Source organism: Rhipicephalus sanguineus, chromosome 2 (genome assembly GCF_013339695.2).
Source record: "Rhipicephalus sanguineus isolate Rsan-2018 chromosome 2, BIME_Rsan_1.4, whole genome shotgun sequence".
NCBI classification, from domain to species: Eukaryota; Metazoa; Arthropoda; class Arachnida; order Ixodida; family Ixodidae; genus Rhipicephalus; species Rhipicephalus sanguineus.
Window position 1 is genome coordinate 52,160,286 of NC_051177.1, and position 27,907 is coordinate 52,188,192.

Genomic DNA, 27,907 nt, shown 5'->3' on the forward strand with positions numbered 1-27,907 from the left:
CGCCGATCACACAAATTGGGATGCCATTCTGCCCTTCGTCACCTACGCCTATAATACCGCCCCTCAAAGCACAACTGGGTTTTCACCCTTCTTCTTATTGTACGGAAGGCACCCGTCGCACACCATCGACACGATACTCCCATACAAGCCGGATTCAACTGAGTGTGCGCCGATTTCTGACACAGCCAGGCTTGCGGAAGAGTGTCGCGAGCTTGCCAAGACTTTTACAACGCAGGAACAAGAGCGGCAGAAGAGCATTCGCGGTGGCACCACCACTTCTGAGTCCACGTTCCTCCCTGGAGCGCTCGTATGGCTCTCGGTCCCTACCACTGCAACTGGCCTCTCTTCAAAACTACTGCCGAAATACGAAGGCCCCTATCGGGTCGTCGAGCGCACATCCCCGGTCAACTACGTGATCGAACCCATCGAACCATCTTCGGACATGCGCCGTCGAGGGCGCGACATAGTCAACGTGGAGCGCCTCAAGGCCTACTATGACCCACTCATAGTGACGAGCTGCTAGGTCGCCGGACGGCTCCCTTTTCTTACCCGGGGTAACTGTAGCGAAGCCTTTCAGATGAGTAATGGGTTGCGCTCTCTATAGCCTTCTAGTGGGTCGTCCTCTTTGGCTCTTCCCGCTCGCGCTCTGAGCTCGTGTTCTTGCTTGACTGTCGCCATTGAGCATCGTCGCCGACTGCCGTCTAATAAACACCTCGACAATATATATATATATATATATATATATATATATATATATATATATATATATATATATATATATATATATATATATATATATATAATTTCAGTACCATGGCGCCCCCTCGAAGTTCACTTGCTTTTGTTAAACTGTGCCTAATTTTGTTAAACTGTGCCTAACAGAAATGCGAATATAAAGTCGATTTTTGTTTGTTGAGCTTCTAAACAGCACTTGCGCTACTACAAACGTTCTGTTTAATGGTGCTATTTAACAATTACAAAAATGCTGCGTTGAACTGCTAGCTACTTATTTTCAAAAATAACGAAGATCTTAGAAGTTCGCCATTTTTTCTTAAACTAAATCAATATCTCCCTAAGCAATCTTAATACTAGGTTTTCAGGAAAGAGTATTTTTGTAGAAAAGTGTATAGGAGTGAAATAGACTTCAAATATTTTCGAAAAAAAAGAATGATATCAGTGAAGATATGCGATTTTCCGCATATTTGATCGCATTTTTTTGTACTGATGCGTACAAGTAAAACTCCTCATGACGCGGCGCACGATAGAAGACTTCATCCCGAAGTAATGAAGAAAGTCTGATCAGAGCATCTTTTGTTTTAAGAAAGAAAATAATTTTTGAATTTGGCCCTCCGAACGCACTCTGCATTTCTTTCTGTTGCCACTACGCCGCAATGCACGTGTCGCCCTTGCAGCTGGTAATCGTCACAGTCGCCCTGTAGCACAATCTGCTGCCGGCGTCTGCACTTCCCATTGGGCCCGCCAAGCAAGCTCACATTATAAAGCGAATTCGTAACTCGCAGCCTAGGCATCAAGGCGACAAGTCTTTCGAGTGCTCACGAGCCGCTGTCATACGTCTCGCATCTAGCCGCCTCCTGTGCATATCGCATCTAGTCGCATCTAGTCGCCACCTTCATGAATTGCCATGCCTCTCATGAATTGTCCATGCAGTTGAAGGGGTGAAATCAAGCCAGGTGCTACACGAAGTAATTCTCGTATTGCTCTCAGATATTGCCGCAATTTTTCCTGCTTTTTTTTTGGTAGAGCGGTAAACCCTGTCAACCGGCGTAAACGCAAAACAATTCTGCTTTCGACATCCGGCCTTACATTATTATCTGCTATTCGATAATGACAGGTGGTTCAGAGTCTGATATATTTGGGTTCCTCCGATGACGCAAGCAGTGCATTCTCCCTGTTGGGCACACGATGATCCCAGGACAGATGTTTCCAACCAGCCCGTACATTGCTTTTGAAAACTACACAAGGTATGTCATCTGATACGGCGGCCGACAGGCGGCGTTCACCTTGACGAGGGCAAATGAGGGGAAGGAGAACGCTTCGCTCGTTTCCTCCTCACTTCGAGGCTATAAATGGCTAGAACGGCGGTTTGAGAACTGAAAGTACGCAGAATGTTAGTCACGGTAGCCTTGGCGATTTGTGCCGCGTCGCTGCTCACAGCTCTGCTCATGTGAGTACGCAGTCGACTAACTTCCATAATGCCGTAGGCCGTAGAATTGATTGATTGATTGATTGATTGATTGATTGATTGATTGATTGATTGATTGATTGATTGATTGTGTGACTGAGCTGTTGCGTGTTTGTGAATAGAAGTGAGTGAGTGAGTGAGTGAGTGCGGGAGTGAGTGAGTGAGTGAGTGAGTGAGTGAGTGAGTGAGTGAGTGAGTGAGTGAGTGAGTGAGTGAGTGAGTGAGTGAGTGCGGGAGTGTGTGAGTGAGTGAGCGTTGGAGTGAGAACGACTGAGCGTGTGAGAGTGTGTCAATGATTGATGGCGCGAGTGAATGCTTGAGTGAGTGAATGAATGCGTGGGTACTGAGTACCTGATTGATTGATATAATGAGTGAGTGTGCAAGTGAGAAAGTGTCCGAGTGAATGAGTGAGTGAGTGGGTGAGAATGCGACTGAGTGACTAAGTAAGTGACTGTGCTTACGTTGGAGTGAGTGAATTCTATTCCGGCCATGGCGGTCGCGTAATCTGGCACTGCGTAATTTCGACCACATGGGGTGAAAGTTACTACGGGGTGTCCACGCACAGTGCCTCACAATAAGATAGCAGTTTTTGACGCATATAACGCCAGACTTTAATTATAAGGCTGGTGCCTTTTCGCTCTCTATTTCTCCTTCACTTCCTCGATTATGAGTGTCATTTATTTATTTCGTTTATTTACACATACTGCAGCGCAATATGCAAGGATACACGGAAATTTCAATTAACAACAATGAAAATTAGGCAAACAGGTAAAGTAATGCAGATGTGTGGTTATACAAGGGTAAAAATGCATAAACATGTGATGGACATCAATGAAAATTGAAGAAAGAAACAAGGCGACTCACTAGCTAATACTACTGGCTAACAGACGGGCATGTGTTATAGATGCAGACGAGCATGTGTTATAGATGCATGAACTAACTAACTAACTAACTAACTAACTAACTAACTAACTAACTAACTAACTAACTAACTAACTAACTAACTAACTAACTAACTAACTAACTAACTAACTAACTAACTAACTAACTAACTAACTAACTAACTAACTAACTAACTAACTAACTAACTAACTAACTAACTAACTAACTAACTAACTAACTAACTAACTAACTAACTAACTAACTAACTTTGTAGGTACGACAACGAGCCCTGTATGCGCTTGATTCGGTGGTTGCGTGTGGCATTAGTCACGGTAAGTAGTTTAGCTTAAATGGGCCAATATTTAATGGTGGTTGCGCAGTTCCTCAACTTCTCACTACAAGCAAGAAAAAAGGAAAACTTAGTAATGACAATAAGTGCTAACGTTGCTAGAATGATCCAGAAGTTTGCGATAGATATTGATGGAAGAGAGCGTGAATAGCACAATTTTTTTTTATTGCGATAGCATTTATAAGGTCACTCCAGGAGCATTTTTCCGTCGCCGTCATGTGACTGCTTATTCATGTCCCCGTCTGTGTAGAGTAGGGTAGAGCACAGTAGATCCTATAAACTCTGGCACACACCCACGATGGGAGATTGGCCAAGAACCGGATAGTTCTTAAAATATATTTGTGATTTCTTTCTCTTTCCTCTTTTGCCTTCCTTTCTCTTTCCTCCTATCTTCTTTTCCTTTACGTTTCCCCCTTCTCCAAGGAGCAGGCAAGCGTCGTGCCTCTTCAGGTGGCAGTTGTCAGCCTGTTCCCTCCCTATTGCCTCTGTGTCTTCGTCTTTTTTTGCGTATCCAAACCAAATAATAATAATAATAATAATAATAATAATAATAATAATAATAATAATAATAATAATAATAATCAATCAATCAATCAATCAATCAATCATTTATTTAACGTGCCCAGGAACAACCGTGAGGTCTTTGTGCAGGCGCACGCAAAAATAAAATCAATAAAAATAAACAATACAATACAGACAGTCTTCAGAAATAAAAAGAGCAAAAACACGTAGACAAAGAGAAATGAACACTAAAGGGGAGGAGTAAAATAAGACAATATGAGAAATATTGAAGGGGAATAAAAAATTAGATTGCACATATACAACTATGCGGAAAGACGGAGAAGGGAAGACTTTGTACACTGTGCCATACTATGTCAAAACAGTGCAAAGCTCGGATAAAAACAGTGATTGTGGACTATGAAAAACGTCAAGATCAAGAAAATTAATATTATAAAGACTTTGTATTCTGTGAACGGTAGAGTGTTGGAAGAAGCAGGCGGGTACATGAAACGGTCTGTTCTCTCTGGTTAACTTACGCGGAATTCGAAAATTAACACAATTGAGAAGTACAGGGCAGGATATGAAACCGTGGACTAGCTTGTAGAGAAATAAGAGATCAGAACGATTTCGTCGGCAGTGAAGTGATGGCAGTGATAATGACTCAGCAGTATTTGAACGAGATCCAGAGTCATTTTTAGCAAAGCGATGGTTATATATGCTGAGGAATTTTTTCTGGACTCGTTCAATGGTGTTACCGCTGGATTGAGCAATGCCATTCCATATCACGGATGCATACTCAAGTTGCGGAAGACATATTGCCGTGTACAATTTGTGTAGGGCCATGGGAGACCTGAATTCTCGAGATATTCTACAAACACATCCGAGAGAACGAAGGCCCCGCATAGCAGCACGCTTAACGTGAGAAGAAAAGTTTAACGCGCTGTCAACAACAACACCAAGATCACTGATTTCATAAACCTTGCATAACGGCACAGAATTGACAAAGTATTGAAATGACACGCTAGATGTTTTGCGAGTGATAGACATGAATTTTGTCTTTGCGGTATTTAGAGAAAGGTTATTGCCGTTGCACCATTCGGAAAAAGAACACAAATCTGACTGCAACAAGCGACAGTCGTTAACTGAATGAATTTCCTTAAATATCTTGATGTCATCGGCATACAAGAGGAAAGAAGAATTACGAATGGCAAAAGAAACATCATTAACGTAAATTAAAAATAGGAGTGGGCCTAATACCGACCCTTGAGGGACCCCACTAGTCACTTTATACAAAGAAGAGGTTTGGCCATTTACGGCAACATAACAAGATCTATTGAGCAGATAGCTGTGCAAGAGATTCACAATCGACAAGTCAACGTCAAAGTTCGCAAGTTTAACCATAATCAGTGTGTGGCTGACTACGTCAAAAGCCTTGCTCAGGTCACAGTAGATTACGTCAACCTGTCCTCTCTGAGAAATAGGTGTGGAGATCTGCGTCATGAAACTAGCAAGATTTGTGGTAGTTGAGCGGCCAGCAAGAAAACCATGTTGATTTGGAATCAGTGAGTTTTTCACACTAAAAGACAATATTTTGTGAAGAGCCAGTTCGAAGATCTTTGATGTGGCACATAGTAGAGAAATCGGGCGATAATTAGAAACATCTGTCTTAGAGCCCGACTTAAATACTGGGAAAACACGAGCAGTTTTCCACATGCTAGGAAATGTGGAAGTGTCCAGGCAGTTATTAAATATCGTAGTCAGTACTGGGACAAATATAGTACCATATGCTTTTAGTATGGCGGAGGGGATGCCATCTGGGCCACATGATAAGGATGGTTTTAAGCGCTTAATGCATTCGCTGATAAGATTTTCATCCAGCGACAAAGCACTGGATGAGCTAACTGCCTTGGGCTGTTGTCTGATATCAGTGCTGGAGTCTGAGGCCTTATAAACGGATGAGAAATGTGTGGCAAAACAGTCAGCGACGGCATGCACTTCTACCCCATTTGAGTCTAGTAGTCTGAAGGACTCTCCGCTTTTGCTAGACCGTTTACGCACATACTTCCAAAACTCAGCCGGCCTGTCAGAGGCGCTTTTTTCTAAGAATTGAATGTACGAACTATGATCCCGTTTATATAGGCGTTTAGAGAGAGTTCGAAAAAAGCTGAACTCTTCCTTCCACTCGCTGGATGGAGAACATTTAGATTTCCTGTGTGCGTGATCTTTATGCTTCAGTGCACTGATAAGTTCAGATGAGAACCAGTGGGGATATTTACGTTGTTTAGGTGTATACTGGGGAATAAAATTAAGCATGCTGCTCAGTACAAGCTCCGTAAACCGATCAACCTGGTCATCAACATTAGGTTTGTCAGTAACCTGTGACCACTCAACGGTGGACAAGTGATGATAGAGGCCCGTGTAATCACCTCGCTTGAACGCAAATCTTGGAGATTTGTTTACGTAACTGCTGTAGCTCGTTGTTTCGGCTGATGCAGATAATCTTACGTTAAGTGGTGGGTGGAATTTGTCCGGACGTACAAGAGAGATGTTGGAGCGGGAAACTTCAAGGGGTTGATCGTTTGACACACACAGGTCTAAGACGTTGCCACTGGAATTGACGACTGAATTATGTTGCACTAGGGAATTAAACGCCAGAAAGTCCAAGAGCAGGCTGCACTTTTTCTCTGAGAAATGATTGTAATGAGAAAAGGTAAGCGTGCTCCAGTCAATTCCAGGTGCATTGAAATCCCCAAGAACAATAATTCTGTGCCCACTATGAGAAGATATCACAAGTTCAATAGAAGACATGACATCGTGAAACGAGGCAGGGGAAATGCTGGGCGGTAAATAGAAACATCCAATCAACAATTTTTCACGGCGCTCAAGGTTGATTTCTAGCCAGATCGATTCTTCGATAGTTTCTAGGTCTTTCCGTCTAACGGATTTCAGTGAATTGTCAATGGCAATCAGCACGCCACCGCCTTTCTGTTTGGTTTCACTGAAATCTCGGTCACGGCGGAAGGTGGTGTAAGTCGGGGGAAAAAAGTCCGATGAGAGAATTTCAGTGCCGAGCCAGGTTTCAGAAATAGCGATAATAGGAAAACAAGACGAAAGAACATTAGAGAAAAACTCCAGTGTCTTGGTACGCAGACCCCGAGCATTTTGGTAGAATATGTCTACGTTACACGGCACTTTCGTTTCCAGTCACTTGCTCAGAGGGATGAAGCATGTCATCGCGCAGCTCCCCACGAAATGGCTTGAAGAGGCATCCGAGGGGCCACATCGAAGGGTCATTCAGGCGTTGTAGCGTTTCCTCGTCAACTTCGATATAGAATGAAGAATATGACTGGAATCTTGTTTGAAGTCGCCGGCAGGAAATGGGAGACATATCGAATGAAGCAATATGTTTTTTGATGTCAGCAGCAGTGGTGTCCGGGCTCAGCTTCGTAACAAAAATGGCCTTTGGCCGTTGTGGCCGTTGTGGCCGCTGAGCTACAGATATAGTGGATGTCTTCAATGCTCCAAACGAGGCGGGTTTCTTCTTTCTCACACCCTCAGTTACCGCTGCAGAAGAGGCTGTCGCAGGCATCACACTGACACGCTCGGACGTGTCTACGTCACATGGCGGCGAATTCGAAGATGAAAGAATTTTGGACAGAGGCTGTTCAGAGTACGCAGGTTGCTTGGAGGTCACAGATCGGCCAACGGTCACCTGCTCTGGAGGGATCACAGGCGCCTTCACTGACACGGCGGCCGTGCGGCGCGTCAGCTCCTCACGCAGGAAGCGGACCTCTGCACGAAGGGAGGCGACCACACGGGCTTGTTGTTCAACACCGCGGGAATGATCCTTGCGGAGGCGCTCGTTTTCTTCGCGTAGTTGGGATACCTCGTCGCTGAGGAACGAGATTCCCTCCAACGCGTCGAGGAGGAGGCGGCGCAGCCCGGCGAGCTCACCACCCGTAGGGGCACACGTGGAGAGGGAACCGGTTTGAGAGCAGCTGCAGGGCTCATCGCTGCACTAATAATAATAATAATAATAATAATAATAATAATAATAATAATAATAATATTATTATTATTATTATTATTATTATTATTATTATTATTATTATTATTATTATTATTATTATTATTATTATTATTATTATTATTATTATATTAGAACATCGCCCCGTGTTTGTGTGCGCGCGCGCTTGGTGGCGGGGTGGAAGGCCGTCGCTCGGGAAACAACAGCTAACTTTGATCAAAAGGGCTCGATTGCGCGCGCTGGCTGTCTCGACAGACATTAGTTGACGGCTCCTACCCGCGTACGTCTTCTGCTCTCACGGTTTGCTTCGCGTTGAGGAGACAGACAGCACGAAAACCACTTCGCTCGCTAAAGGGGTCGTGTTTCCTTGCGCCAGCGTTTTTTAATGTTACGCGAGGTCGGATTCTAATGGAGTTAGCTGCTAGCCTTACTTCGTATAACATTCCAATTTGTTACTATCGCATTTGCTGCGAAACCATGACTCATGTTTGCTTAATTATTTCGTTATTTCCTTCGTTTACCACCTGGCACACAAACACACATGTGTTCATATAACTGAACGACGCCACAGGTTAAACTGAAAAGCTGTTTAGTTAATTAAGGCTTGTACGTTACAGCGTCGCCCACGATTTTTGTTTTTACGTTTGAAAGCCAAGCTTATTAACCTCTCCGAACCCTCCTGTATGTATATTTCTGCGGCATACCACCCACGTGACTCACTGCAGCATTCAAAGATTTTTTTCCGCCTTACTCGGTCCATACTTCTTTGTGTATAATCATACTGACCTGTCTCGCTGATGAAAATACTTGCTGAACGGGCCTCAAGAAATTGGGTTTCGCGTTGCGACTGCAGCTGGTGCATCACTACAAAGAACAGGTGTTCAAAACAGGATTGAGCGAGCAAACGAGAACGATCAGAAGCGCTCGCTGCATTCCTTTTTCAGGCATGATAGGATTATTTTCGTTTATCCATTTGAAGCTCTTGCATCAAGGTAAATGAGAGCTACATACTTTGGAATGGCTTGTACGTAAATCCCATCAAAACTTCCATGTGAAGCTGCCCAGTTGCGTACAGTTTGTATTCAACGGTAGAAGGGGACGTTTGTTTTTCTTTGAAACAGAGAAACAAAACCTGACAATGGCTCTTGCCGCAGACAATGTCGTAATCGAGGAGTGGTGATATGTGTGCGATATCAGGTACAGTAAACTTTGTAGGAGGAAATCCCAACGCATATAAATTTTTTGACGAGATGGAATGTTAACAAGACTGCGACAAATGGCATAACTGCAGTTGCTGAAATCGGTTACATCAAGCGGGACATTACCCGCGCTAGAAATGGAAAAACGTAGGAGATGCCTTATCCGATGTTCACAGAGTGATTTTAATCAATTTTGTCCCTGTAATTATTGCAATAGATAAACTGTAGCCGCTGAGATGACAGACACATTATTTGGGATGAAATGTGAAGGTTGGCGCCGACTTTGCAATATTCAAAGCCAAATGAAATACGGAACTACTTTATTGCCCGGGAAGTGTTGTTCTTGGATGTAAAGACAAGCGAGCTAACGTTTCAGCTCAGGATTGATGGCGAATAAACTGCTGGTACACGTGCGCCTCACGGGTGTACGTGAAAAAAACCGTTCATCACTGGACGAGCTCCAACATGGTATTCGGACTAGCATTCATTATAAATGCCGCGAAAAAATTGCGGCAACCGAGGGCAGGGATGTAGGCAGGGCAGACTGCATAGGCGACGGTGTCTTATGTTGCACATCTGTACTTACCTATCTTCTTTTCCCCTGTGTCCTTGCGTATATATATATCAAATAATAATAATAATAATAATAATAATAATAATAATAATAATAATAATAATAATAATAATAATAATAATAATAATAATAATGTTGACCATCTACACTGTCATTGCAATGCACATTGACCAATTCGCCCAGTTTTGCACTGTACAGTTCAAACTGCAACCCAGGGGAGGAGCTTGTCGAGTGTGTCGAGCCACGACCACGACCTTTCAAGCACCAGCGCTTCGGGAATGTGAACAAGTACTGCTTTGGGGATAATAGATGCAAGTGCTGTGGATCTCACGATTTGGAGGTGCGCCTATGCGTGTAAAAAATTCTGCGTACGCGCTTGTAACGGCGGCGCCTGGCCAGCCAGCTGCAGATTCTGCCTTACAAGGGCAGCGGCTCCGCAAAGTAATCATACGTTTGCCTTGGGTACGATGAATGCGAGCCCGCTATCAAGCGAGGACAAGGCGTTCCCCGTAGGAAAACTAAGTGTCACGGACAAGTGCACAACCGATTTTCCTTATTGCGAGCGAACCAAGATACTGAAACAGCAATACAGCCCGTCGTCGTTAAAGAAAAAGAACACAAATAATTTGCCCGGCGTATCTATGCAGCCTCTTTAAATCCGCCTCACGTGTAACTCGCGATGCACCAGCAGGAATGCTGCCAGCAGAATCCTTCATGCCTTCTTAATGGCCCCAGGCCCGCGCGTCGCTAGAATAATAAGTCCAGCCAACTACAGGCTGGAGACATTGCAGACTATTGAGTCAGCGCTCTGTTCTACACTTTGACATACATTTCGTAGCCCACCGGCTATTTCAGCATGCCTTCGCCCATTCGTCATTCATTGATTCTCTTGTTTCTCGATCGCGTGGAGCTATCGAGTGACTTAAACTGCAACGTCATTGACACTGAAGATATTCAGCACTGATACTGTCAGTTCCAGATTTGAAGCTAAAAAGGTTGCGCCACTATGAGGGCAGTCTGCCGAAGTTATTAAGGGAAACCATGTTGATTAATTTAATTAAATCTCGGGGTTTCATAGGCCAGAACCACGGTATGATTAGCAGGCACGCTGTAGCTCGGAACTACGCAATAATTTACACCGAGAAGGCGAACAAAACGAATTGGTACACAGTGAACTGGCGTATTTTTTGAGCCTCTGCAAGTGAAATTTAGCACAGCTGAAGGACGCCCTGCCGACAAGCGATGCTCGCCTTGTTAATGGCCTGTGTTTTGTGGCGATGCGGCTGCGAATATTCGGACACCGCACTTGAAAACAATAATATGGCTCAGCATGGGTCAGCCTGATTTATATTTATGTCAAGGCTATCGGAGCAGGGGTGCGTCCACGTGAACAGCTGTTGGCAGGCACAAAATTTTATCTCGCAGCAATGCGCAGTATTCGAAACTCGGGCAACTTGCTCTATATACTTACGCGCGCGCAGGCCAGCAGTAAACATTAGTCATGCCATTAAAAATCACCCTTGATGAAATATAAGAAAAAGATACAACGTCCTGCGATATAAGCGAGCTCAAAACAACAACAAAAATCATACGTACCTGATAACTCAATACGCTAGTCCTAATCAGGTTAAAAAATCTGGAATGACACGTCTCAAGTGAATGGTAGTCTTCATCACAATGTCGATCGCGAAGTGCGCTCCCCAGTACCGTCACCGGTTGCATTTGAAGCGCAACCACGTTATACTATAACGCCTTTAAGTAGCAGCTGCTTTCCACGTCGACTCCTACCGGGCTAGTCGGATTACTTTAGCAAGGAATCAGGTATAGTCGTTCACCTTTCTCATCACGACTACAACAGGGATGGCGGAGATGACTGTTGTTTGTCGAAGGCACTAAACGCAACTGGGTAGTTGGTAGACATTTGGTAGACCACTGGGCAGTTGGTATACATAAGCAAGCTTATGCGATGAAGCTGATACAACTGCCTTTAGAATGCTAACAGTATACAGAGCGAAAATTAACCCGCAGACGAAATGGAAACAGGCGGAACATAGATTTTCGTCCCAGTGTTAATCTTTCCGCGCTCTTTGCAGTCAGTATAAGCCACACACAAGCCCAAAATATGCCTCTCCTGCTCCTCGAACCACACAAGTAATGCCAAGCTCGACTGTTATGCTCAGCAAATTAAAAAAAAAAAAACTCACTGGTTCCCTTATGCATTCGCCTAAGACGACTAGAACGCGAAAATTATACGCTTGCACTATTTTATCATTATCGTCATCATAATCGGAGCTTGAGAGGTCAAATGTGGACCTGCACACGTTGTTGATGCTTGGCGTCTGCTAATGATGATAATGACTTATAGCTCAGCCCTTTGTAATGGTTTGACAGCTTACAACCCCCAACACTGATTACAAAAGTCACAAGGTGTGGCGCATGGGGCGATTTCACACTTCTACCACGCAATATTACGTTTGTTAACGTGACTGCTTACCCGACATGACGACTGTATGCGGTCTCTTTTTATTTTATGCACTGGAATGGCTCTGCGGTAGAATACTTGACTGCCACGCAGAAAATTTAGGTTCTATTGCGGCTGGAATCATGATTATATCCCATTTTCATTAAACTCACTCAGCTCACTCGTGTTTTTCTACCGCACGCCACGTATTTCAAGGTAGGTGCCTGATGAGGCACTTAATGCTATCGCTTTAAAAAGCAAAAGAAAAGAAAAGAAAAGAGAAAAAGAAAAAAAAGCTTAGTTGCTCACAGTCAAGCAGATGCGCGTTATTTAATTTGCACGGACAGCGAGAGTCATAAGAGAGCTGCTTATAGTTGGTACATTCAGATGAGAAAGAGAACGCAGTGAAATATTGTGGAATATACTGCACTGACACTCTGTACTGACCAATTATTTTCATTATTCTTGAGAATGAGTACGGTGTTAACGAAACGTGAAGAGAAATTAGAACGCAGCTTGGGCCAAACCCAATGTACAACAAGCAGCAAAAGTTTACGGAACGCGAAATTTTCGACCAAGCTGATTTGTCTGCAAACACGGCCTTGAAAGCATCAAACACTAACAGAGCAGAAATTCACGTTTGCAATGTAGCCAACGTCCCGTAAACTTACAGGCCGCCGGGTGTGCATAATATTAGCTGAAGATGAACCGGAAGATGTCATGTCTTTATTAAGTACGACACTGTAGATTTTTAGGTAACTTGGTGTACCTTCACGATCTACGTGCTAGCAGATACTTATTCCGGCTCGGCTATGTTACTACGCAAGGAGCGAATCCTGCATTTCTCAATGGCGTACCCTGAACTCACCCTTTCCTTTTCAATGAACTTACGACACTGCAACAGTCTGTTTTTATGGCGCTTAAGAAAGCCCAAACGGGTTGTACACAATACGACGCTTCGTCGGTGAACAAGACAAAATTGAGGATCACGAGGCAGTAAAACCAAGATTGCTTAACCAACGTCGGCAACTCGTTTTCCTGTCTTCACTTCAGATAAATACGTGCATAGGATTAAAAAAGCGCAAATGAGAAAACGAAGGAAGCAGAGAGGAAATTTTCATTGTGTACCTGGCAGTAACTTTACATTCTTAAGTTTTCTCACGTATAATTGCATAGCCTAGATATTACGATTCTTCCCAGTGGCCCGTTCCGGTTGCGGAGACTGCATGCATCGGTATTGAGGATATTGCACCGAGTTAGTGCCGCGCGCGGTTGTTTGGAACTAAACTTAAATATCAAAGGTGAAATAAAATGCTACAAGCAATAGCAATAAACTGTCAACAAGTGTCGGGTGTATTGAATAGATGGATGGATAGATGCAAAACTTTATTGAAAGTACTAAGGTGCGCGACTCAGCCGGCCGCTCCCACAATGGGAAAGTCAGGCCAAACCCGACTGCCGCATCATGGACCCTCTGGACAGACCATGGTTGAGCCCTGGCATAGGGGGGCTTGATGGCGGATAGCCACTTGTCCTAATTGATTTGGTCCGTGCCTATGCCAGAGCATAGGCACGGACCAAATCAATTAGGACAATATGCCAGAGTATATTGTCTAGGCTAACGAAATCATTGCAGTGCCTGCAAGAGCGATTGGGATAATTCTCGGGATAAAAATTTTTAAATAGAAGACATGCCATGGAAAACGCAGCCATGTGGGAAAGCTCATTACAGAGGACAAACTGGAAAGGTACGACGAGAGATGTCAAGTCGCTGCTTCGGCAAAACGAGCTTCCGTGTCAAACGATGTCAAGGAGAACGCGGTGATAGCGAAATCCAAACAAAACCTTCTGCAACGCGAAAACTGAATCCTTGGACATGGAGTAACGTCTGAGCTTCTTGCGAAGGGCGACTAGGGTTATGTTACTTAGCCCAGTAGGCAGCCATCGCGCCTTAACCGCATCTTTCGAGAGCTAGGAAGACAGCGGATATGCCGACTAGCGTGTCTCCTTCGAAATACAGTTTGTTGCGCATACAGAAAGCGTCCTTCTTGGACATTTGTGAATTATTGGAAACGATGAGAGATAAGAACGTCCCCCGACGGCTCAGCTATAGATTATCGGATTTGAAAGTTTCGGTGTTCTAGGCAATAAATGCAAATTTTTGTTGCGTAAAAAAACGGTTGCTGCGAGTGAAACAACGCGTTCATTCTTTTTTTTTTCCTTTTGAAGATGGCGGTGGCGGCACTTTAACTACTTCAATGAGTTGGGTATCCCTGGACCAAAGCCGAACTTGATCTGGGGAAACATCAGAGAGTACCATTCGGCGGTAAGTACTGGTACCATCTTATATATGGCCCTGTTTTGCTTTTTGTATTAAGTAGCAAAGCTAGAAATATCTGTTTCACGTTGGCGTTGTGGGAGCCTCGAGATTGTTCGCGTCACGCTTTAAAGCATAACCACGTGACAGTAGTCTGAAAATTGCTGAGTTATTCACTAGTTTTTTATTCCCCCAACAAGCAGCACATGCTTGTTATCAGGAGTATCTCATGAGCCAAAGCACCTATGACTTTTTTCCCCGCAAGTGAGTTGTCCGTTGTTGCACTCCAAAAATTGCCAGCTATACTATAGATGACTCAATATAATATTCTTGCACATTCAGCTGTAAATTTTGGTGGATCATTCCGCATCATTGATGTCAAACTCGATCATGTACATTTCTGTGTCTTCAACCTGCACGGCCGTTGATGAACTGCAGTTGTGCAAGAAAGAAAAAGTATTTTTTTTTCAACGAATAGCCGTCATGAAATACAGGTAAAAGGCCGTTCAGTCCATTCGTTCCTAACAATTTGAATCACATGCCGTATAGTGTTACATAAACGAAATTATCTCTTTTATGATTGAACCACTAATCAAACGTTTCAAAGGCGCGAATATTACTACGCCAGGGCCGCTTCGCGGCATAAGTGAACAGACAACAGTTGTTGGGAACACTGTGTTACATTAGTAGAACTCGCTGTCGGGCTAGTTGGTACATGTCTGAATTAAATAGTCAACTTCGCGCCAAATTCACATTCACACAGAAGAAGAAACACAAGACAGGACGGGCGCTGACTTACAACTGTTTATTCCTTGAAGAAACAGGCTAATATACACCCACTTCTCATCAACACATGCGCAACATGCTCGCTTACCTAATCATGCTATAGGACACATTCTCTCCAGATACCGTACTTCCGAGTACGGTATCTGGAGATAATGTTACATTATTAATAGGATGTTATTTCGGAAACGCAGTGTTTGCTGTCGCAAATGAATAATACTTGTTAGTAATGCAAGCGCCGACGATTTTCCGAAGGGCTGATCTTGGGGTCAATGCACCGCACTTCAGACCAATGTGTGGCAATGCGAAGAGTTATGGTGTTTTTCTTTAAGTGGGAGATTTGTAGCGGCTGCCAAAATCCTGGAGCGAGCATTCGAATTGCACCAAACCAAATCTGTTACTGGAACACGGGAACGCTCCGCGTGATATCACAGCGGAAGTTCTTTAAGCATGAAACAGCGCGCTGAGACGGGACAGAAAAGTGAAAGAAGCACACATACACAGCGCTGTGTATGTGTGCTCATGTTCATTTTCTGTCCCATCTCGGCGCGCTGTTTCACTCTCAGTATGTACCAACTGGCCCGCCAAGAATCCGTGTTTCTTTAAGCGCACGTCGAGTAAACCAGTTTCGAAAACTTCCTGCTTCCACTCTCTACGTTTCCATGGCAAGCATGGCCGCCGCTGAAAAGCGCGACCAATGTTGCTCGCACAATGATGGATGTGACGTATGCTGCTAGTGCTATTTCCGCCCGAATTCGCGACTTGGTGGCGGAGCGAGTGGGAGCGATGAGGCGCGGAGCGTGTTGCTCCGAAAAGAACAGTGGAACCCGCGAACCCACTCAAGATTGACCAGTGAAAAACTCATGGGGTCCTTTATGCACTCGCCTAAGGTGACTCGAAGGTGAAACCTAACTTCTTTTTTTTATTTTTCTTCTCAGTTGATGGTATTGTTCTTTCCCGCCCCAGAAAGCTTTCTGCACCTAGCGTGCTTTAGCATCGCCTCCGAGATCAGAGGCATTGCAAGCTTTCTGTACCGCACGTGTCTCCGGGATCGGCCCACCCATAGGCGTGCGCACAGGGGGCGGGGGAAGGGGGGGCGGGGGAAGGGGGGGCGGCCGCCCCCCCTAATCATCTAAGAGGGGGGCCGCTAAATCCGACCCGTACAGACCCTTCTAGTCACATAAGAAGGGGGGGGGGCAAAATCTTCGCCGTACATTGACTTAGTAGGGTGAGGGGGCCGCTGCGATGAACCTTTGCCCCCCATTAGGGGGAACCCTGCGCACGCCTATGCGCCCACCTATGACAAAGTGACGATGCCATGTGATGACGTCATCATGTGACGTCAGGCTAGTGAAGTCGCAGTGTCACAGTCACAATTTGTGACGAAAGTGACAAATTGTGACTGATATGTGACATAATGATGACGTCATAGAGTGATGTCGTCTCATGATGATGATTTTCTGCATCACTCGTGTTGACGCCGACGGCTGCTTTTCGTGCTTGATGAGGCATCGCCGCGGAGCTAGATATCCTGCTCCGTATCGACCAGTAAAAAGCGCCATTAATCGAGAAGAGGTGCCTGTGTCGTAGAGACAGGGTCTTAATTCCTCCTAAAGAAGCGCTATTGGAGGGCTTCCGAATCGAACGGGTGCGAATTATTTCCACTAGATTATCAAATTCGCGAAGAGAGAGGGAGAGAGAGAAATGCCTTAATGAAATACTGTAGATGTTAGCGTGGCATTTCGCCTGACAGCACATTTCCGAAAGGGTGAAGTAAGCTCATTTACATTGCGGTGGAGAGGCTTCTTAGCGTTGCCCAGAATTTAGCAGTATTTCTGACCGTGACCCTTCAGTTTGATCAGTGTCATCCTGTGGCTACAGGGGCAATGAAAATGACGTGGGCTCGTAATTGCTGGTAGCCGAAAAACAAAAGTTACCGGAATCAAATATAATTGCCTCAGAACTATGTCATCTGTAAGACCAGGATTTAAGACATATGCTAGTGGCGTCATCTCTCGGCGGCGGCACCGGCGCTCTGGCGTAAGTGAATGGGAAAAAGGCGGCAAAAATCATATCTGACGAAAAAAAATCTAATTATCAAAATCAACTACAGGTTCTGTACAGAAGAGGCCCATTGGAACATTTTGGTGAAATTCCAGCTGGGTGGTCAAAATTGTGTAGCTTCCTAAGAATATTTCACATTTTACAACGCGACCCACATGGCTCTTATAGGCGGTATTCCAATGTCCTCGGAACTGCGATACTGCAATCTTACCGCAATTTCGCAGCGGGTCTCTGCTGCTATAGACCCGGGAGGCAACTTTGAGAACTTGTTTGTTTTTTTTTTTCGTCCGATATTTCTTTCGCCTATTTCCCATTCCCTTATATCAGAGCGCCGCCGCCGCCGACGAGAGATGACGCCACGTACAGATGTCCCCAAATCCAGGGAACCTGTAGGAAAAAAACTAACATACTTTAGAAAACAGGTGGTAGTAATAAATAATGGAAAGTGACAGCCCCACTCTTAACATTTACTCGCGAGTGAGAGTTGCTCTAAAATTTCCTGTTTACATTTTTTTTTCTTTGGCAGGAGATTTACAAGGTTATAGGAAAATGGCTAGACAAGTACGGTGACGTGTTTGGGTAAGGCCGACTCCAACGATCAATATTTGATAACGTGTGTCTTATACTCAAACTATTTATTCGCAGAACCACGCTGAAGTGAGCCTGTCGTTAAAAGTATTCATACACACACAAATAACAGAACTCATATCTTTAATGCAGTGTATTTTGAAGTTGATACCATAATTTACTGCCGTTATTGCGTAAACATGCGCCACTGTAAAAAAGTAAACAGTTGTCAGTTCGCGTCACCGAAACAGAAAATGATAATGAATAAATTTAAAAGATCCCTCTGTCATAGGAATCGGTATAACACGAAAGTGAAACGTGTCTTCACCGACGTAGTTAAGCGTTTGTTGTGCATTCTTTCGCCCCAAGGGCGAAGGAATGAATGCTACAGCAACAAATTGTAATGACACGCGAAGAACGGCAAGCAGCTCGAAACTTGCAACGCGCTGCTTAAGCAGAAAGAACGCACGGAACGAACATACACAGGATGAGCGCGAACTAACTGTCGTATTTGTAACATTTCTTCGTGGGCACCGCGCTCCTTTCGCAAAAGCGGCCGCTGCAGTGAGCCAAGTGAACTTCGTGCTCTCAACGCAAGACGTACAAACCACCGCGATCACGAGATAAGCGCGCGCACTAGCGACCACGCCCTGTAGAGGCAGCCGCTCATCGCAACGGCGACAACCTTTAAAGCGCGCTATTGCTATTCGAGCCCTTCGCGCCATCTGGCTAGTGATGACAAAAACGCACTATGTAACACAGATCTCAGAGTACGGCCACCGGCAAATGGTGTATATAAATAGCTCGACGTTAGCATGGCGAAGAACATGCCGTCCGTGGCCGAATCGTTTCGCAATGCGCGCTGCGGAGCGAGGAGTCGTAAGTTCGATTCCCGGTGGCGGAACTTTTTCTTCTGGTTTTTTTCTTTGCTCACTGTTAGTCTTTATATTTTATAACGTCATATCCGTGACGGAAATACGTCAGTGGCCGTGGTGAACCCCGGCATAAAACACTTTCGTGTTAAAAAAACATGGCTGATCCCTCCGTCATAGGAATCGGTATAACACGAAAGTGAAACGTGTCTTCACAGAAGTTGTGCTTATCGTGTAGTGATATATGAGAGCTTCTACAATGTTCATTGGTTTTTGGCAGCTACAGCACCGTTTGACGTCGATGCACCCATGTTGACGCCTAGTGGCATGTCTTCATCGCGACGACTAACGCCCATGATCATGATTAAACCGTTGTGGTATCTGAAGTTGGGAACATATATTTGGAATCAGCGAATCGTGTATCGCGCGTAAAGATGACATCAACAAGCTCATAATCAACACTGGTACCCGATAAGCACTTCTTCAAAACGTCGTCAATTAAGGAGAGAAGCGGCACGGTGTGCGCTTACTAGTAATGGGTTACCGACACCTGTGTTCATGCATACACTACCACACTGCGCTTCAGCAACAGGGGAGGCAGAGGTTCGTAGCTTGAGCCGCAAACACGTGCGTCCCGCTGGCCTTTGTCTCACTCCACCAAGGTATGACATTCGCCCGTCGAAATCGTGTCCTTTTTGCAACGCTTATTGCAGCAGTTTTGTTAGTCTGTGCTCTCGCAATCGAAGCTGTCGGCGGCGGAGAAATACCGCTGGTGCATGTGGAAGCTGCACTACTCCGATGAGCCGGCGCACGCTAACACGAAGCCGCGAAAGGCAAAGAACGTAACTTCGTCTAGGGTGCCTCGGCGACGCCAGCGCGGCCAATGTCCCTCGCTGGTATCGAGATGCTTTAACCATGACCTCCGATATCGCGCGCAATCTCGGAGTAAGCGCTAGTAAGTGTCGATCGTGACGCATTACTTCTTTTCACCTCTCACAGACGGCGGCACCGCCCCGCTCAGCCCCGCCTACCTACACCGCCAACAGAGAGCACCGTGAGAAATAGGATGTGTGAAAGATATAAGGCGCGTTCGTGAGTTGTCCACCATCTCCTAAGCTAGCTTAGTCGGATGAGTGTCGGGCGCTTACCGTCGCGGCCGCAAGGTCGTGGGTTCGATTCTTAGCGGCGAATCTTTTTCCTAGTTTTTTTCTTTCTCACCCGTCGCTGTCGATTTTATCAACGTCATAACCGTGACGGAAGTACTTGGTGGACCCCGGCATAAAACACTTTCGTGTTAAAATAATGAAATAAAATTTTAAATCGCAGGTGATGTTTTTATTGTTGTTCAATTTGTAGATATCCATGCAGAAATAATATTGTAAAGGAGTTCGAACGCTTCGCTAGAATATTCAATATCTACTATATTTGCTGAGCTCTTTGTGTTGTACAACCACCTTCATTCACTTGCAGTGCTAACAGGAACTAACAATTTAACTTCGCAGGTTCTTCAACGGCGACGTGCCTTTTGTTGTGATAAGGGACCTGGACTTTATAGAAGACGTGTTCGTGCGCAACTTCCAGAATTTCGTGGACCGAGGAGTGAGGAACACTTTGTATTTCTCTTGTCTTGAAATTTAGATCTCACGTATGGTTTAAGTGGGCATTTGGAAGTTATCACCGCTGTATGATGCTGGTGTGTTCTAGCCGTGGTGTTATACCGATGCTTCTGACGCTACCAGAAGCCGCGGCAAACAATCGAACTTTCTCAAGATCAAATATTAAGAGAAGCGAAAATAACCGAACGGCTTTGTCGGTTCTGATATAAAATAGTAATCCTTAAAAAGCAAAGAGTACGGACTTCTAAATCAGTCACTTCCTCAATTCTTGCCATAGCCGTGTATATAAAAAAGAGCACACACAAATGCCCAAATGCTAACCACATATTGTGTCAAAAAGGAACTTACTAAAGAGGAATCTCGGGTAGAGATTAACTGGTAAATTTTACGTCTGGAATATCTCAAACTCTGGTGTTTTCCTGAGTGGGTTGAGCCGCCGTTATTCACAAATTTGAAGCCGCAAGCATAAAAGTAGAAGCAATTCATACACAAACCGCCATTCTTTAGTGCCCAGACAATCAGAGCGCCGTGATATTCATGAGCAATTTTCGTAGGAAACAGTCAAGGCTGGGCAAAGATACTTTGAAATTGTATCGCGATACGATACAAGATACTCAGGCAAAAAGTATTGGAGATACAGATACAAGATACTGCCACACTAATTGTATCCGATACGATACTTGGCAATTGTATCTTAAGATACTTCGATACATAATAAAATTTGTTATTATAGATCCATACAATGTAGTAGCAAACGCCTATACACAAAGATGTCTCCTTATAAATTTCTGAACTGTGACCTATTTAGTTTCACTTGCATGAAGTGTCTGTTAGTATCTCAAAAGTTTTGCCCTTCTTGCTCAAAGTACATTAGTTTCCTTCCAAAACAACTTATTGGGGCTTGTTTTAGTTTGTTCACAGGAGAACACTTTATACACTTCGCTGACAGCGGTTCTTGCTTGTCATTTTTGTAATTGATGGGAGTCGCTGCTCAGCTTGCCGACCAGCTAGCGGGTTGCCATGGAATTACAATAACGTCAATAAGAAGCCTTCGCACGACGGCGCAAATACCGGTGTAGACTTTTACCTTGTCCGTAAAAGACAGTTTGCACAATACCGTATATACGGACAGGTGTACAGCAGCAACAACGCTAATAGCGACTTTTTTCTTCCTGGGGGGGGGGGGGGGGGGGGGGGGGAGTGGCGCGGGGAACGCATGGTGTATACGGGGCTTGCGACCGTTCGCTAACGGCCCGGCCGGCACACATGACCGTCTCCGTTCCATTTGTTTTTGTTTTCTAAATAAGTATGTTACTGAGCTACACAGACATGACTGGTCTCAAGCATTTCTTTCGTGAGGAACACGTGGTCACCATGTGCTGAAACATAACCGTGGAGAAAAACTATATTTGAATCCGCGTCCAGATTTCACTCGTTATGTACATCCCTATCGTTGTTTCTGGAACCCGGACTCAAAATCTCCTTCAGAAATGACCTATATATGAGATGTCAAAGGCCTCCTTTCAAATGGCAACGTCATTTTGTTCAAACTCTCTCCGACCCCACAATCTTCACTGTCCCCGGCCTTTGGGGCTAACTTTCGCGACTGCGGCCCGCCGGCTATAAGCTGAATTTGAGACGCCTGTTGTATATGTAGATGACGTAAACCTGCAACGAATTTCCATGTTCTACTTAGCTGCTGGCGTAAGGAATTCTTTGTTGATATACTCACTAACGTGCAATTTTTTAGCAATTTTGCCTGAACGAAAGAACATGTACAACATAGAAATGTCTCAGGACAACGCCGCTATTCGCGCTATTGCCGCCTTTAGCTCCCTTTACGTAGCGATTAGTGATAAGAAGAATATTTAAGAAGGCCTAAAACCAGAAAAACGCCAGGCCTGCGCGGGAAGCGCAGCACAGTCACAGCGAAAGCTGGAAGAGCGGCATTTCTAGAGCCCGTTGTAAACTCTCTTGGGGCTACTAATACAGGTACATTAGCAACGTACCCACTACGCCACAAAGCGCAATTTTTGGGAAGTTGGGAAGCACCCAGCACGACATTATTCGTTGTTCTGCGGAGAAGCGAGGTACCATATGTAAGCAAAAATTTATTCGGGGGGGGGGGGGGCACTTGCTGAAAACCTTGACTATTTGAGAAAAACACCTATTTTCATTATTTATTATGAGTAAAACGGAGCATTCAGTAAAACAACGTTTCTCGAATCCCCTTCCTAACATGTTTAAGATGGCTCTTCTATTTTTATAATGCATACTCAATTTCGCTATTTTCTTAAGCGGTAAGTAGAATATTTTGTGCTGTATACTCAAGGCACGCCCACATAATAATATATTTGTTTTCAAAATCGCCTTGGCAACGTCTAAATGTGTAAACAGTAGTAGAAATAAAGCAGACAGTCAGAAGAATAAAGCAGCCATCTTTGTTTGGGAGCGCGTTACACAAGACATACTGCAGTGACCAGACCGGAAAAACAGTGCAGAGACCTAGGTAATGTATGTGACGCAAAATTACAGCTAAGAAAGCACTTTTGTCTTGTGCTAATAATCAAATTATGATTTCATAAATTCTTTGAATAAATGCAGATGGAAGTGAAAAATACCGTACGCCAAGATATTTTCTGTTAGGTAAACGCTTGCTCTATTAGATCTAGCATCAGTACCTGTGGTGCTAAAGTTGTTAGAATCTTATTTGCATATAAGTTAATTCATTGCATGGATCTCAAACTTATATCCTCGAGATCTTTTAAATGGCTAATATGTAAAATCCACGCGACGGAAAGCAACCCCATTCTTGCACGCATCACATTTCGTTATGGATCAAGACGCAAAAAAATCTGCAATAACGACACTGTAACAACATCAGAATTTGCGCGATAGACGCCGCACGCAGTGGAGTACGCGGCGCAGGACAGTGGCTATGAGCAAGTGTAGCGGCATTGGAGCAACTAAAAAGAAAAGAAATCGAGAAAACAAAAAGTACGTGGGCTGGGCGCAGACGTCCGCGTGCTTGTCTTCCTGATCTACCCTCACTGGACGACTCTGGCGTAAAAATAACGTCACTGCCCTTAGACTTCGTCAGATCGCTTAGTGGCACCATTACCAGCTTGAGAAGCGGAGTTTGGCCAGCGATTATGGTTTCGGACGGCTGTGTTGCGATTGAAGTATCTTGTATCTTAAAATACACGATACATTATCGAATGTATCGGAAATACAGGTACAGATACTCGTCTTTCGAGACGTATCGCGATACAGATACAAGATACCCACAGAGTATCTAGGATAGTATCTAAGATACATGTATCTTCGATACTGCCCAGCACTGGAAACAGTATGGCTCAAATATATTGTACCACAGCGATCCATAGTGATCTGTTTTGACTGCGCAAATAACTGATTAGCACCATCTTTTTTTTCTACTAGATCACAATGATGACGGATCAAATGCACCCAATTTTGGGACAGTCGATACTGCACATCAACGGTTACAAGTGGAAGAATATCCGCACGTCTGTGTCCTTCAGTCTGACTTCTAAAAAGCTTAAGCAGGTGAGCGGGCAAATATATGCAGATCATTGACAACTATGCGCATCTCCAGTGTTTGCGGCTCTATATACCTAGAAACAGTCATGCGCACCGTGGTAGTAAAGCATTTCCACAGCAGCACTAAAACGAGCGTTTGCGCGTGTGCGGTGTTATTATCCAGCTTAGCTGCACGATGTTGCTGCGCTGCCCAAACTTCAACTCACAACAGGACATGCCCAGAATGAATCTCAGCCGTATATGAGGTGCACCTCAGAGGATACTGAACAAAAACGTGAAACAAAAAATGGGGGCAGCATCAAAATTCGACGCGCAAGACGCCACGGTTCCGATGAACAGTGTTTATTTCGCATGTATTTAATTAAGCAGATGGATGTATATTTGGAGGATTGCGATCGCACAGCTCTTGCCGCAAGGGGAAGCGTGCGAGGGGGAGGCAGGAAGTTAGGTGGGTAGTAACGGTATGGGAAGTAAAGGAAGCCTTAGAGGTTTAATGACATGTGTTTGACAATGTTTAATGACAATGTTTAATGACATTTTTTTAGCCGCGAAAGAGCACATACACAGAGCAAAGAAACACACGGTGTTTCTTTGCACACAGAGCAACACACAGAGCAAAGAAACACACGGAAACACACAACGACAGGACGGGCGGCAACAGGACAGTACGCTCATTGTCTATTTCTTTGCTCTGTGTATGTGCTCCTTCGCGGAAAAAAATGTCATTAAGCAAGTACCAATTACGCCAACAGTCTTGTGAAAAGCCTTAGAGGGAAAGCAAGGAGGCAAAGCCGCTGGTACGTGAGGATCATGTGACGCCAGATCTGCTGAAAGACGGTGGACAGGTTGTGTTAGAAAAACTGGCCACCCTGCATAGGAAATGTCTCTTAACGGTGAGGGTACCAGAATCTTGGGAGAGTGCTAATATCATCCTAATCCATAAGAAAGGGGACATCAAGAACTTCAAAAATTACAAGCCGATCAATTTTACTGTTTCTTTGGTAGCTAATAGAATATCTAATAGATGGTAGCTAATAGAATTAAGCCAACATTAGAATTCAATCAACCAAAGGACCAAGCAGGATTTCGTACTGGCTTCTGGACAATAGATCACATTCACACTATCAATCATGTGATATAGGAATGCGCGGAATGTAATGAACTCCTTATATAACCTTCGTAGATTACGAGAAGGCATTTGATTCGGTCGAGATATCAGCAGTAATACAGGCACTACGGAATCAGGGTGTCAACGAACCATATATAAACATACTTGAAGAAATCTACCGCTGCTCCACAGCCACCATAGTCCTCCGCAAAGAAATCGACAAAATCCCAATAAAGAAGGGCGTGAGGCTGGGAGACACCATCTCCCCAATGCTCTTCACTGCGTGCTTATAGGAGGTTTTCAGGACCCTAGATTGGGAAGAGTTAGGGATACGAATTAATGGAGAATACCTTAGTAACCTGCGATTCGCTGATGACATTGCATTTATGAGTAACTCAGGGGACGAACTGCAACTCATGATTACCGAATTAGACAAGCACAGCAGAACGGTAGGTCTGAAAATGAATATGCAGAAAACTAAGGTAATGTGTAACAGTCTTGGGAGAAAACAGCGCAATACGATAGGTAGTGAGCCACTGGAATTTGTAAAGGAATACGTCTACTTAGGACAGGTAGTAACCGCGGAGCCGAACCATGAGACTGAAGTAAATAGGAGCACAAAGATGGGATGGAGCACATTCGGCAAGCACTCTCAAATCGTGAATGGTAGTTTACCCGTATCACTCAAAAGGAAGGTATATAACAGCTGCATCTTACCGGTAGTCACCTGTGGAGCAGACACCTCGAGGCTTACAAAAATTGCTCAACTGAAACTGAGGACGACGCAGCTAGCAATGGAAAGGAAAATTATAGGTGTAACCTTAAGGGACAAGAAGACAGCAGAGTGGATTCGGGACCAAACGGCTGTTAAGGACATCTTAGTCAAAGTGAAGAAGAAGAAATGGACATGGGCAGGGCATGTAGCGCGTAGGAAAGATAACCGCTGGTCAATAAGAGTAACTGACTGGATTCCAAGAGAAGGCAAACGCCCGAGGGGGAGACAGAAGGTTATGTGGGCAGATGAGCTTAAGAAGTTTGCGGGTATAACGTGGCCGCCGAAAGCGCAGAACCGGGTTGATTGGCGGAACATGGGAGAAGCCTCTGCCTTGCAGTGGGCGTAGTCAGACTGATGATGGTGATGATGATGATGATAATGATGATGATGATGATTGCTGGTACAGGGACCAGTCGAAAGCTTACTTCATTATGCCAGCACGTGAACAGACAGCTCCCATTCGGTTGTCCGCTCGCCCACCTCCACTTTACTGGGGCGGAGCAAGTCGTGCTTAGGCAGCTTCGTGCCGGAGTGGCCCTTACACCAGCTGTCATATCAACGTGAAGCTGGTCCCATTTACCACTGGGTACTACGTGTTCGTACCGCTCCGTTCCAGTGATACAAGCAGGTGCATGCCATCTTGTATGGACATACCAAGAGCTACAGTCGGAATGCTCCTGTCACCTCCTGCAAGCCGGCTTTCGCCACAGTGACCCGACAGGCTATGACCGCTGGATACATGATAACAGATTCCACAAGACACTGCTTCTCTTCATACACAACACCGGTCTTACGGCACACGTTTATTACACATAAACACACATTATGCCTTAAGGGCAAGTCTATGTCGCAAAAAAAGGAAGAGAGCTGGCAATGCGAATTGGGTCGAATTTTTAGAGGCTGTTTAGGGACGCGTTAAAAGGCCATATCTTGCGTTTACTATGAATGGCATTTTTTCGTACATATGTGTTTGTGACTACGTATTTATGTGCGTATGTAATCACTGTATATATAATAGTCATCATCCGACACCTGGAGTAGCAAGCCAGGCGATGAACCAGGTGACATTCTCCGGGAATTTCATTCAAGATTGTTACCTCTCTACATGTACTAGTCAACATTAGTCATTACTTAGCCAATATTAGTCCGTATTAGCCTACATTGGCCCAGGACTTAAGGGAGGACTTAAGAGAGCCAGGATTTAAGAGAGCAATTCGTTGGGGAAGTTGGTGATCCATAATGTTACTAACAGCGCAAAAAAAGACGAGGGACCAGGAAGAATCACAGACAAGCGCTGACTTACAACTGAAGTTTTATTTCCGAAACGAGACAAGTTGTAAGTCAGCGCTTGTCTGTGATTCTTCCTGGTCCCTCGTCCTTTTTTGCGCTGTTAGTAACGCCAGGACTTCTTTCCGGGGGGATGGGGGGGGGGGGGGGAGCAAGGCCAAATTGCTCGAAAGAAAGTATTTGCATGGCAAAAAGAAAAAAAAAACAGTTGCCCGGGAATATAGAAGGCTGAACGAATTCCGGGGGGGGGGGGGGGGGAGGTCCCCTTGCCTACGTGCCTGGCTTCGCCAACATCAACCTGCACGGAAGTGTGCGCTAGTAGTATGGAACTAAACAAGATGGGTGAGGACGCCTTTGGGTATATTTAATCGCTCCTTCACAAATCGCGGCAGGTGCTCCTATAGACGCGCTTTCACATACAAAACGTGAACGAGGTAATGCGTCTTATTATTTTCTTCTTTTTTCACTGATGATCCACCCAGATGATGCCCCAGATCCAAGAAGACCTCAATGTCTTTGTCCAAGCGATGAAGCAGTACGCAGACACGGGTAAGGAGGTGCAGATGCTTCACAAGTTTGAAGAGCTCGCCATGGACTTGACGGCCAGGGGTGCGTTCGGCATCAACGAGCGCTTCGTGGGAAAGCCCGATCACCCGTTCATAATCACGTCGAAGGCTGTCGCCAGGAACATCATGAAAGGGCCATTCCACTTTATCGCACGTGAGTTATGCGTCAACGATTGCTTCAGGCCGCTGCTATAG

General features: G+C 44.8%; 1 protein-coding gene across 1 annotated transcript; it reads left to right on the forward strand.

Annotated features, from left to right (window-relative positions):
- The first annotated feature begins 1,923 nt into the window (after nucleotides 1-1,923).
- LOC125757343 (cytochrome P450 3A1-like) lies at nucleotides 1,924-27,907 on the forward strand. The gene is made up of 4 exons (XM_049412834.1): nucleotides 1,924-1,982; nucleotides 20,302-20,398; nucleotides 23,857-23,982; nucleotides 27,629-27,907. The coding sequence occupies exons 1-4, from the start codon at nucleotides 1,924-1,926 to the stop codon at nucleotides 27,905-27,907; spliced, it is 561 nt and encodes a 186-aa protein (XP_049268791.1).